This window comes from Lonchura striata, chromosome Z (assembly GCF_046129695.1).
Source record: "Lonchura striata isolate bLonStr1 chromosome Z, bLonStr1.mat, whole genome shotgun sequence".
Taxonomy (NCBI): domain Eukaryota; kingdom Metazoa; phylum Chordata; class Aves; order Passeriformes; family Estrildidae; genus Lonchura; species Lonchura striata.
Window position 1 is genome coordinate 33977968 of NC_134642.1, and position 13887 is coordinate 33991854.

General features: G+C 36.4%; 1 protein-coding gene across 2 annotated transcripts in view; it reads right to left on the reverse strand.

Moving 5' to 3' along the window:
• The window catches only part of PARP8 (poly(ADP-ribose) polymerase family member 8), a 120662-nt gene that overhangs the window by 48870 nt on the left and 57905 nt on the right, over nt 1-13887 (reverse strand). Inside the window, exons 4-9 of one of the 2 annotated variants that reach the window (XM_021553888.2) lie at nt 13467-13556; nt 12115-12185; nt 9669-9746; nt 5074-5168; nt 1986-2046; nt 942-1032 (exon numbers count right to left, since the gene is read on the reverse strand). In XM_021553888.2, coding sequence (XP_021409563.1) covers nt 942-1032; nt 1986-2046; nt 5074-5168; nt 9669-9746; nt 12115-12185; nt 13467-13556 — 486 coding nt within the window. The remainder of the gene's footprint in view (nt 1-941; nt 1033-1985; nt 2047-5073; nt 5169-9668; nt 9747-12114; nt 12186-13466; nt 13557-13887) is intronic. The other variant, XM_021553889.2, reaches the window with a different exon arrangement.

Sequence of the window (13887 nt, forward strand, 5' to 3'; positions counted from 1 at the left end):
AATACTAACACTGCTTCTTGCTATCGCAAATGCATACTTTAAGATTTGTATATTAACAAAAACAATTGAAGTAATAAACCCCAGAGAAAAAGACTAAAGTCAATGGGAAAAAAATATTGGTCTGATGAAATGCTTATTTGAATGAACAGAATAGAGCTTATAGTTAGAATCAATAGACAACATGTCCTATAGCAATAGCTCATTGGGACAGATTTTGCTCAACAGGACTGGAAATATCTATTCATTTTCCAGAAGAAGAATTCTCCCATAGATAAAAGCATGAACTGACAGCCTTTACTGTAAGTCTCCAAGGCTGGGAGGCTGGGCAAGTTATTATCCAAACTGAGTCTGACTTCAACTGTAAAAATATATCTCAAGTTGACTCTCACATATGAATGCTTCCAAATCATCAAAATCAGTCGATTCTTCATAAGCTTGACCATTTTTCTCTCATGAGGAAATTTTACTCACTTAAAAATTCTTTCAAATCTAAAGATTTCCAGAATTCACATACTCATGTAGAAACCAGAAGCTGAAAGGGGAATTACTATGGCCTGACTCTTTAAAGCTGCATGAAGAAGTGCATGTAGGTCTGTGTATGTCTTCATTATCAGTCATATCCCATCTGTGCAGATGATGTTTGATTTAAAAAATGAGGAAATCACATATTAGAAACTCTCAATCTTTATTCCTTAACCCTAGTTCCTAGGGGAAGCAGCTGCATCTCAAAGGGTATCAGGAAATTAATTTCCCAAAATCAACCTATGCAAGTTTAAATTAGATGCCTGTGTCACTAGGAAGGGCCCAGCCAAGCAAATATATGTAAGCCAAATTTCATATCAATAGGACTCCTCTCAGCAGTAGAACTGAGCACATGTGACTAACCCATGGCTCAGACTGAACACCACAAAAGGCACAAGAAGCATACAAAATTGACCAACCTGGTCCATTTAGGTACTGGGTAAGTGAACAGTGCAGTCGCACTATTATAGGCTCTGTGCGAATTACATCCCAAGCCACAGCAATCTCCTCCTAGTTTAAGACAATAAGAAAACAACAGACATCATTAGCCATTTTGAGGAACTACTGCCTTTTGTCAGTCTGCCTTAGGGTTGCTACAAACACTATCCAACCATTTACCCAGTTGTTTAGTATCTACTCCAACATCATCAGTCTCAGCACAAATTATGGCATGTCAACGCCCCCTGAAGATCAGTGTCAGACTATTTCCAGTTCTTGAGTTCATTTAAACCAAGCAGACGTTTATACACAACACTGCATGTACAGTACAGGCAAACACATTCCCATCTACCAACAGCTCAAAGCTGAGAAGCAAAGGAGCAAAAAAGACAGAACAGTATGGTTCAGTAAGTGTCTTATGTGCTGTGTGGACCTGAAAATAAGACATGTCTGTGCAGAAGCTAATCATGACCTTATAAGTTCTCATTTTTGCTCTCTATATAGAGGCCAGAAAGTTGCTGCACAGATAAGGTGAAGAAGTGTGAAGCTGAATGACAGCATGAGAGCTAGAGAAACCATGCTGCCAGCCAACAAAGAGCTCTCCTGTTCCTTTGCCAGTCAAGCCTCTCTCTTATCAATGTACAGGAGCACTCCTGACAAAGTCCTCTTCCCTTCAGGACTGTAAGAAGTGCTTTCACCTGACTCAGGTCTAGGTTAATATAAAAATAATGGTGTTTCATTTATATTAGACTAGATTATATTAGAACATTTACCATTCACAAAAAATGTTTGGGAGGAAATACACATGCGACAAATAAAAGCCTAACACAGCATTTTAGCAAAGTGGTCATAAAAGGGAAGAAAACCTTCCTACCCTGTATCAATCAATAATGTGACAACCACTTGTGAAGATCAAGTCTCCAAAAAAAAAGGAAAGTATCAGTGGTTGTCTAGAGAGTATGATGTGTAGCAAAATTAAATGGGTATTAATGTTCATTATGTAATTCTGTTATTAGATTACTTACATCAAGAAAGCTAACATCAATATGTAGATCAATATCTACATCATCAATGGCTCCATATTCCCTGAAAGGAAATAATTACATTACATTAGAGCTCTTTAAGATACTCCTCAATTCAGGAGTACTTACAACATCCAAGATTTTATAAAGGATTATCTTATCTGTAAAATCAGAATAGTTATAAAATACACATTTACATAGATTGGATCAATATTCCCAGTGCGTGACCATCAGCTGCACTTAAAAGCTTTGTTCAGAAGATCTTAAACACACTAAACCTTTTCCACTAATTCCCCCAAAATATCTCCACTGCTGCTATGTATTTCTGCCTCAAGTATTGCAAAGATGAGCAAAGAAAAATGAATAGCCACATGCTACTCCCATTTATGACACATGAGAATCTTGTTAATTTTCAGAAGTATTTCAGGTTAACAGCCAGTAACCTAAAACCAGACTTCAGATAAACCACTGAAGACAAGTACAACATAGCCTATAGGGTGGCATGTTATATCTGGGGGATTGTTTCATGCATTCAAGCACTTGTCTGTCAAAAATAAAGACTGCCCAGTAATGTGCTCAAGGCAATAGTTAATCTTTTTTATCTGTTATGTGCAGTATTGCAAGATTCGGATTTGACAGGTATTTCATTACCATCTGAAATCTTACATTTAAACTGTGATTTTTCTACCTTTTATGTTCTGACTTACTCTGATTGCCCTCCCCCAACATACTTGAAGACTTCTGAAAAACAGAGCTACAAAATAATTATTAACAAACCTAAACAAAAAACTTTCTTCCCTTTCATGTATGTTAATTAAGTGGACAATATTGTAAAAGTATTATCGCTCCAATTTCCACAGATTAGCTTCCAGCCACTAGGATGTGTTTAACTTTGAAGCTCCATTTCTATGCTTGTTGACACACTGACTCCCATGCTTTTCAATTAAACTTCACTAAGTGCAGAGCAACAGCTGTACATAAATCAGTCAACAAGGCAGTTTTGAAACAGTAAAATGTAACTGTTTCCTACCAAAATGACTTCTCAGCTGTGGTAGGGCTGAGTTTGCACTGGAAACCGCTTGAGCTCTTGTGCAGTTTGATGAAGGGAGCCCCTTCCACCAAAATTCAGCAACCCAGTGGTTCTGTCTGGTCAGGGAAAACCCAAGCTCACCCTCTAGATCAGGTCTGTCCACACATGGCACACACAGGGCAGGACAGGGCTCTATTATAGGAGACTTTCCAGCCACCTTTGGTGCTGCTTCACTGTCACCTCACCCAGAGCTGAGGTGACACTGGAGCAGGTGCTGCACAGGCACTCGCTGACCTCCTACAGCTCACTAAAATCCTGGCTTTGAAACAGGGAAGCTCATACTCACTTGAAATACACTTCCATACTCACTTGAAATCGCTTTTGAAATCGCTTTGCCCTCACTCAACTACTATCCTAAAAGATGGGTTTTAGACACATGATGCTAACTCTAGTTTTAATTTCTCAAGCTGACATGAGGAGGAAATGATGTCTTATTTCAACACCTGCATCTTATGATTTGCTATCTACAATAGCTTCATCAATGCCTCTTGATTTTGAAACTCCCAGAGGTCCTCTGCCCATAAATGAATAAGCAAAAGATCAGCTGGATGGATCACTTTCTCAAGGCTTTTGTGGCCAGATTTCTAAGGGCAGTGGTGAAAAGCATGCAGGAACAGAAACTTTACTTTTACATGTAAAACTGACTCTGTGACAGCAAGGGGTTAATGAAAGGAGGGTCAAATGTCTAGAAAATATCCACTCTCAGTGCATACTTTTGTCAGAGAAATTCCTCTCTTCTTAGAGAAGTGCAGCTGCACAAGAAGGATGAAAATGAACACTTAAAGCTGTGGGGTGTATTTCCAAGAATTGGTAAATATTTTCAGCTGCAATACAGTGGATAAGGTTTTACACATGTCAAAAGCAGCCACAGGTGCTAGTTTCTACTAGACTGAGCTCAAGGGGATCACAGTGTTTCCAGTGAACAGCTGATTCAGTAAACTACATGCATTTAAATTTGCGAAAGGTTACACATAATGTTTCCATTTTAGGAGCTTAAAGGAATTTCATCGTTATCAGTTTAGCAAATAAACATGTATTCATTTCCTAAATCTAAATACTGCTATTCAGATTTTGATTCCCCAGGTTCTTGAAGTGTAATAAATTTCCATTTAATTTGAAAAGGTATAGTAGTTTATAACTGTAGGTATGCTCTCTCTTCTTCTTACTTGGTTGGTATGACAACTTTGATATTTTTCCTTGCAATACATCTAGTAGGTCTGTTATATCTTACCTACCTGTTATTTTATGTAATTATTAAGATTATATTGATGGAAAATGAAGTTATAAAATATCTGAGGCTTATTAAAATATATATGTGATATGCACTATGGCAGAATCATGGACATTAATATATGCCCAACAGAATTAGTGTGCAATTACTCTTAGCAATTTGCATCTGGCCAAGGTTCTACTACTTCCCTGTGTAGGATACTTTAGATCCCCGCAATCTAAAAACTTCCATAACCTCTGATCAAGCCCTAGCTTCTCACATGGTGTCAATACAGATCACTTCTTTTACCTTCAAACAGCTATTCTGAAGAAGAAAAACTGTTACTGTGTCTTCTCTCTATCTTTTTCTCCTAGACTGGACAAATAAATCCCTTCAGTTGTTCCCTAGGGAAAGTATTTATTAAATCTCTTATCATTCTTCTTGTTCACCTCTAGGGCAAAATACAGAATATGACAGAAAAAGAGTTTAACAAGGCTTTAGAAAAATGTTAAATAGTAATTTACAACAAAACACAACTGCCTGACTAGAACTGCAAAAGACAATGATGTTTTAGAACAGGGCTGCTCTCAGCACAGCTACTTGTAACCATGCTGAAAAACAAAAGAATCTCCAAAAACCCAGCACTGATACTGGTTTGCAGTGCTCCCTCCTTTTGTCACACAACATGAAGAGATTACCAGAAAAGACTTGTGCTTTAGCAGTCAGGGAAGATCCATATAGAATTCAAAATCCAAAACATGAAGGGAAGTACGGAAAGGCCAGTGCCATACCTGAGAGATACTGCATTAGGTCCATAGATCTCTCTCACTGCTGTTAGATCAGCCTCCAGCTGTGGGTGCTTGTGAAGTTCTCCATCATAGCTAACCTTTGGGGAAAGAAAAATATCTTAGAAGCTCTGTATTTAATTTCTGGCACCTGATTTAGACTATACTCTCTATAAAATTCATGACATTAAGATTCTTTAATGTCACACTCAGACGGGACAAGTTGAAGCCCTGAGGCTACCTCATCTGCTAAAGCAGTAAGATTTTCAAAGCAAGCAGCCTTGAAGTGTTTTATGGTTTTTCTTCCTGTTTGTGGGAAGAGAAGCTGCAAAGGACTCATCCATCTGTCCTATTTTGTTCTGGGACACTTCTATATTTTAAAAATGTTAAGTAGGATAAGAATCAGATGTCCCCAGTTTTGTCATCCAACCACTACAGCAAAAAGGTTTGCTTACTCTTGTTTGTTGTCACACTCTGATAGATCCTAGATACAGAATCGCTTGGGCACAAGAGAAGCATGAAACTATTCTCTATACCCAGCACCTCAGCATCTAAATTACTTATTCATTGGCTACATTCTGCCTGCCCACCAGTGAAATAATATCAGATGAAAAGAAAATTAAAATGACACTTTCCCATGTTAAGTATTACACCAGAGAAGGTATAAAGAAGTATCCATCTAGACACCAGCCCCTTTTTCTTTTTTTTTTTTTTTTTTCAATATGTACATAAAAAATGGAAAAAGTCATGTTTGTGCTTACACCAAAAAGCAAAACTTGTGAACTGGTTTGGCTGGACTATATGAAGTCAAAATAATTAATATCCCTATCTTTTACAAGGTCCAAAATACACCACTGGGCCGTAACAATCTATTCATCATGTGTCTATTACTCAAGCAAAATGATCATGATTGTGCGAATTTAAATCTATGTCTTTAGAACAATTAGAATGACAGTAATTCCACAGAAGTCAATGAACTCCCTAGATTTGAATTCAGAAATGGGTGTAGGATTTGGTCTGTAGCTTTGACAAGCTCAGAGAGCAAAGAAGTAGAATGCAACTTAACCCTTTAGACCCACACATTTTTATATATATAACCATATACAGGAATCCTGCAGAGAATCCTAGTTATTGCAGAGCCACATCCATACTCTTTCTTCCATTTGTACACCCAAATCTATAGGAAAACAGTTCTATTGACATCTTCAGCTCTGATACTTAAGAGATGTGCTTTTCAATTTAATTAAGTATCAGTAGTCTTAAAATAATAATCAGATGATCACTTCTTACATGTGAAAATCAGCAGAGAGTAATTTGATTATACTTAGACCTAGAATTCTTTAAGTATAAAGCACAAAATTAATCAGCATGGAATGGACATTATTTTTTAGAGATACCAATGATATTCATGATCAGAAAGTTATAAAAAAGTATCCTTCCTTTGTTTGGACAGGGCATGTCAGAACAATTTTCCAAGTAGAAGAGCACAGAAAGAAAATTGTTATTGTAATTTTTTTCACTTTAGGTAGGGAGAAACCAATCCTTTTTACATGCTCATTACTCAAAGAAGAATTATTTAAAGATGCGTAAATAATTGCTGTCCTGCTTCCAAAGAAAACACAGCAATCATTTCACAAATCATAGCTGTGGAGCACTTGCCACCTTTGTTGGTCTTAAACCAGATTTTTTATCAGTCTCATGTTTCAATAATACTAAAATACAAAAGGAGCATTATGCATAAATAACACTACACTGCTCAAAATAATGTTTTTTTTCTAATCTATTTTCTCATGTAAGAGGCTATGAACTCAAAAAGGAAATAAAGCAGTGCTCTGGCAAATTTTAAGACCACAGTATGGTACTTCCCACCCCTGAATTAGTGCCACAGACATACTGATGTATGCAGCAGAGGCTGTCAGGGTTTTGTATTTCTGCATTTTCAAGTATGTCTTGTAGCTGAAGCACAAGAGACATGCAGAGAGAAAACCAAAGGTAGTAGTATTTCTGTTTTCATCTCCTGTTCTTATTTGCAAATGTAGAAGATAGAGATTCAAAGCAAGAATTAACAGAGTTGCAGAAAAAGTGAATATAAAAGCTAAAAAATCTGGTAACTTTGCTGTACTGAAAGGTCTATGTTCAGAAAGTCTCTTTTTAATCTGAGACTTTATTCAGATTATTTGACAAAAGGTTGCTTTTTAGAAGGAGATTAAGTGATTTACAAACCTAAATCCCATTGAAAATCAATAGGTCTTAGACTATTGAACTACTTAGCTACTTTAAAGTATTTATCCATTAAATCCTTAGGGAGGATTACAAGCAGGTGCTTAGGAAATGGATACAAACATTTAATTTATGAGCAAAAGGTTGCATCTTGTTTACACTGCCCATCAAATGCCATTTCCCAGCTTCCATGGGCCTTGCTTCATCATCAGCAACTCTCCTATCTTTTTAGCTGCAGATTAGAAAATGCTAAGAATTATCCTGACCTCCATCCTTCCCAACTCTATTGCACACAATTACACTGGCATCTCTTCCCTCTATTTATTAAAGTCAGTATTTCTGCCCCCTCTCTCTGTGGGCATGGCAGACACTTGTATCAAAAGAAGGAGCCCACCTTGCTTGCTCCCCATGCATATGGTCAAATCTTTTGTCTCCCCAATACACCTGGTGTTGACTTGACAACTCCTACAAACACTCTGCTTAAAAAAGGATTGATCTTTCTTGTCCTTCAAGGAACTTTGCTCATTACCTGATTTCCTATTTATTTCCCCAGTATTACTTTTGAACTCTAGATGTCTTTGTTTGACCACAAAATTTTAAATTAGACATGTCCTTTTCTCCACTTTTTAAATTTACTTTCTGTGATGTCTTCTTTTTTTTTCTTGTTCACTGTTTATGGATATTTTATATTCAAAACAGTAATAATCAACTGATATTTTATTTTTATTGTAGACCTTATTTTTTTTGACACTTACTACTCCTTCAGTTAAATATACTACCTCATAGCAAAGATAATGCAATATAATCTAGTTTCCATTTTAATATAAGGCACTTAAATTCTAACCAGTCTTGTCTTACACAGGTCTTTTATGCCTTGCAAAATGCTGTACTGCCATTTGTATTATATCTCACAGGCAGTGTTAATATTTATTAATTCATTTGGGCACTGCCAGGCATCTTTACCAAATCTATCAGCCCTGGTTCAAGATATAAGCACTCTCAGCTGTTTTCTGCCTTTTCCTTCACCTTGAGGTTACTGCCCTTCAGAGTTGAAAAATGAAGCGAGTACACGTGACTCATCACTACAGGACAAGATCAGAAGCTTTTTCCTCTCAGGCAGATTAAAATAAAACATCTCTCTTTGCAGTGAAATATGTTTATGGTCCTCCCCAGCACTCCCCAGCATGAGGCTGTAGGAGTCAGCAGCTGAAGGGAGGCAATTCCTGCAGTCATTTCTAAAGTGAACATGAGTCAATTCCCCATGCTGGCTATTTCAAACAATGAAAATAAATTATTTCAGTTCCAGCTTCAACATACCTTTTAATAGCTTTTCAGGGGCATGGGGTTATTTTGGTTTTTTTGGGGGGTTTTGTTGGTTTGGTTTCTTTTATTGTACAGCACCTCCACATGAATTTTGCATGCTAACCCCACCAAACTGTTGGCTCTGCAAGAGAAGAGGCTCAGCAATGTCCTGCTCATCAGCATCCCACGCTCTCTGCACCGACCCACCCTGCTGGCACTGCTGGTGTGCTCCTGCAGCCTTGGCTCTGCACCCAGGGCACGGATGGCTTCAGCCTCAAGGCTGAGGTAAGGGACAACCTTCATGAACAGCGATCGTAATTCACTAAAATGTTCATCAAAATAAACAGATCTAATAAACATAAGCGAGGAATGATTCCTTGGGGCAACACTGAGGCTAAAAAATAATAGAAATCTGAATAAAGAGACTAGCAGTGCAAAGCATACTGCAAAAGAAAAAAAGGCATGAAAAGATTTTATTTCCCAATACACAAGAGAATGTAAGAATTAATTCTGCTGAGGGAACAAGAAGGAAAGGCACAGAGCAGTACAATCATCTAAAATACGCAGCATTTTTCAAGGTGAATTTTACTCTAGAGCTCAGAAAAAGAATGGACTATTGCCTAGACCAAAATTGTTTTGTAATAACGATTTTCACCATAAAATTGCAGTGCTCTTTACTTCAAAAAATGGCAATTCTCCAGGAGGAAACAGATTTGGATCCAGCCTGACTTTCCATTTGTATTAATAATAGGGTAAGCTTTACAGAGTCTGTTATCTGTTTCCTGGAAGTAAGCAAGTAGCTTCTATTTTCAAGCTGTCTGTAGAGTATTTGCTTTTTTCATTCTTACAGCTTTGCAAAAGTAAGCAAAGTAATCTTATTTTGAATATATTATAACTTGTAACACATTTAATATTTCGATATGCCATAAAATAGTATGTACATATATACACATGCCACTCTACTCAACAATGAAAGAAACATAAGAAATTAAATATTATTGTAAATTTGTAATGCAATAAACAAAAGAACTCTCAAATATTACTTTCTTGGAACTTGTGCAAACAATTTCCTGAATTACCTGTCCTCCATAATAAAATTCCTCAGAGTCATTATCTCCTTCAGAGTCTTCTTCAACTGTGCTGCTGTGCCGTGACTCCTTAATGGAAAAGGAAAGTTAACAATGATAAAAGCAGTACGTTGACCTTGCATGTATAGATCAAAATGTAACTACAGGAATTATGCTTTTACAAATAAGCTCACAGCATCCTTTCTTAAAAGATCTTTCAGTATAATTTTTCCACAGGACCCATTTTAAGAATGATGAAATATCACATGAAAAACACATCTAATACAGGGTATATAAAAACATCTTGAATATATGCTGGAGAAATAATACTTGTGTGGTTAGAAACACAGCATGGTACTTTAAAGAACTGGATAATTCAGCAGACTTTGTGGGGATACTTCACTCTGTGCTTTTGCTACACAAAGCATAACTTTCCCATCAAGACTGGTTCTGGATGGAGATCTTTTGGTGTGTCAGCAACCTACTACAGTTTTATTTCACTTTATTCCCAGAATTAAACCCTAATAGTTCCAGGAAATAATCCAAGTCCTAGCATGGAGTATCTTATGTTTCCTTCTGTGAAAACCTGATACTCTGCTGCTTAATTATTATTTTTAACAGAAGCTACATCCTGGTGCTAGGAAAGTTTCAAACTTAATTTTCTGAGTAGCTCTTCTCCGAGACAGTAAAAAGTAAGGATTAGAGAGTCCTATGCTTACCTAAGTAAAACCTGCTCCAAATAGGCTGCTTTGTGAATAACATTGTCAAATAAATGAAACTGATCCTGGTACTGACTTCAACTCAGCATGAGACGAAATGTTATATTCTGTTTCCCACCATTACAACTTTTAATTAGAACTATATAATTGCTTGAGAGAGTAATTCTTGTTTCCCACATTGCATGTATTATTTCTATGGCGTATGGTGACTAGTAGCCCCTAAAGAACACCTAGTAAAATCATTCTTTACTTCAGCCTGAATGTAATGTATTAACCACTTTTTTCTTATCTGTGTCCTACACAGACATGCCATAATGGAATAGAAATCAGAAATATGAATTAAAAAAGTAGAAGTTACCACTAAATTCCATAGCCATGAATGTCAGTATGTATATACACTTATCACCAATTTCTAAGGTCAGACATTTTAATCCCATTTTTCTACTTCTGCCTCTAAATTCCTGCTCTATTCATTGTATGTATACAAACAGTGCAAAAGTTTATCTATCCAATCTCATGGTGATTACTGGCAAGACATAAAAAATAATTTCTACTTCTACTTCATTGAAAATAAATAAAATAACGTTAGTCTTCTTCATTTTACAATACATTACTTCAGAGGAAAGTATGTTTCAAAACAGAAATCAACTGAACAAAAATTCCACACAGAACTCGCACATTAGAATAGTGACAGACCCATCATATCCTAACCAACCTTAAATTGCCTAGCCAACAGAAATAACCAGTGTTAAGAGACTTTTTATAAAGGGTTTTTTCACAGTACTTTCACATTTAAGTACCTGATTCAACTAGAAACAAAACAGAAACTCAAACTCAGTCCCACAGAAGCTAACTATATTTCAGGCTTTTAAGAAAATGGGTAAATTCTTCCCACACTAGTTTGTCTTATGTTCATAGAGCACTGAATGCAATGAGGCAGTAGAAGCAAAGTATTTTCAGTGCAGCTTTTCACCTCAAATGACATTTCATTTACTAAAAAACTAACACACATAGCATGAAGACATGCTTACCTCCCATTTCCAGGGTAAGAAACTCAGCAGCCACACTTACCAAAGGAAGACTTTAGGTCAAGCACCTGAAGTCCTGACAATGCTTAATCTCTTGCTTGAGGCAAGAGCCTATGTGGTACCTTCTTTGAGGCCATGACACTGTCAAGACCCAAGTGTGGATTTCACCTTAGTGCCACTTCTTTCTTAATGTCTCAGCGAGACTGGTCAGCTGTGCAAGAGGCACAGGGCAAATGCCACCGTGCCTGGAAGACCCCAACACTCAAGACCCTGCTTATGGTGAGAAGAGTCCTGCAGAGGTCTGGAGTCTGCAGTGGGATTGCTGCAAGCTATATGAAGAAGCAATGAGTAGGAAGTAATTGAGATGAGGTCTTATGTGCCAGAGTAGGTTGAAAGGTAATGGAATCACTATCTACTTTTCCAGGAGAGCAGTGTATTTAGGGCCAACAGGGTCTATAACACTGTTGAACAAAACCTGAAACACCAAAACTGTATTTCCTAGGAGGAGAATCTCTACCCCAACTAAGTGAATCACTGGTTAATCCATTTATGAAACCCAAAGAAATATGGTCACCTTCTAAAACATCTAAACATGCACAGATTGAATAAGCACATTTTGATAGGAAGTCTATGGTAAATATTCATATTCTGTTATTTTCTTTTGCTTCTTAAAATAATTTCTGTTAAAATATGCATTTAAGAAATACATACCTCTCCATTCTCCCTCTGTAATTTTGACTTTATGGATAAGCAATAGTTGACATCATTGGTTTTTCTTAATTCTTAAAAAAAAAGGGAAACAAAGAACATATGTGTGGAAAAAAAAGTGAAATAGTTTTGCAGACTTGGAATTCTTAGTTGCAGTAGTAGAGCAAATAAGGAACAAAAAGTTACAGATATGAAATGCATCAAAGAGTTTACAATGCAACAGTGTAAAATTAGGAAGCCTCTACTTCCCAGAAGACTTTTTTAAAGTGTGGATTGAAACTCAGCAGATCCATCTAGGACATTTTTTTTTCCCAATTCATGATTTACAATTTGGTGTCATTCATTAATTTAATGTAATTTATAAAAGAATGAAAAATCAAACCCCCCAGGAAAACAAAATCTTCTGTATAAAATACAGATTTTTTTTTTTTACTCTATTGTAAATTACAGGCTTCATTTCTTTTCAAAGTAAAGAAATATTTACAAGTAAAATTCATCAGAAAATTCTGATGATAATAGCAAGATTTTGTTTGTGTTCTGCTGCAATAACTTCAATAAGATTATTCTTGATTTACATCTGTATAAATGAGATAGAAAGTGAAGACCATACTGGTCCCCCAGTGGAATTCAAAATAATTCTCTGTTATGCAAAAAAATGACGTAAAGAATTATAAGAATAAAAAATTAAAAGTCAAGTGTTTCTATCTGAAGAACTGCCAGAATTAAGTTTAATCTGCAGCCTGAAATTATCCGATAATTTGTCTACTAGAATCTAAACTGTCTCCATGGAGCGTGTGCACCAATCTTTATTAAATACAATATAAATGTGCCTGTATGTCTGACAAGCATACCCTTTTATGTATCAAGTACTTTTTGAAAATAAGGAAATAATTTATAATGAGAGGGCCCCAAAAATCACTGGAAAAAAAAAAATCATTTTTCTATAGTGCAATTTAGTGAAACAGTTGAACCATTTCCTGAAATAATTCACCAGATGCAGTGGTAGTTATAGACTGTGGTGAAGATTTAGTGAAGTTTTAAGAAACTGATCATGAAAACTCATAATTGAAAGTATTAAGCATGTCTAGCTGTATTCAAGGGGAATTGCTCTAGCACAGGCTGCAAGACATTAGAAGCAAAAAATACATTCCACATACAATTGTAATGATCCCCAAAAGAAATATTTTCATTTCTTCTGTTCTGAAATGTAGGACACTTTACTATAACAAGCCCAGAGAAAATAGCAAACTATAAAGCTGAACACTTTAACATCATATCTCCCTCTAAGTGCAGACAACATCTTAGATTTCCTCCAAAATTTTGAATTTGAGAAAACTCTCCGGACATAGAATTACCTGTAGCAATTTGGTGGAAAATTACTGGAATTGGCTCTGTTGTAACTAACACATCTTCATCGTTATCAGAACTGGAAACATAAGTGTTATCTACGAAAGAAAAACACTTTGCATGGTGAAGTTCCATTGTGCTTTGTCAGCCCCTTCCAATGTTTCCTATCCCAGATTTTTGTCACAAGGAGCCACTCCCCAGATGCTTAGGAAAGCATAACCACCTTCCTGGTGTGTTTGGCTTTTTTTCCTTGAAATTGTTAACAAAAACAAAAATATATAAGTACATAAGTATATGTAAGTACAGGAGATTCAGACCCAAACTTTATAAAGCAAAACCATGGAGTGTGATGTCATGGGTTTTGTGAATCACACCAGGAGCTACTCTGAACCAACCCACAAGGCTTAGGGTGGCCAAGCATTCCCAAAA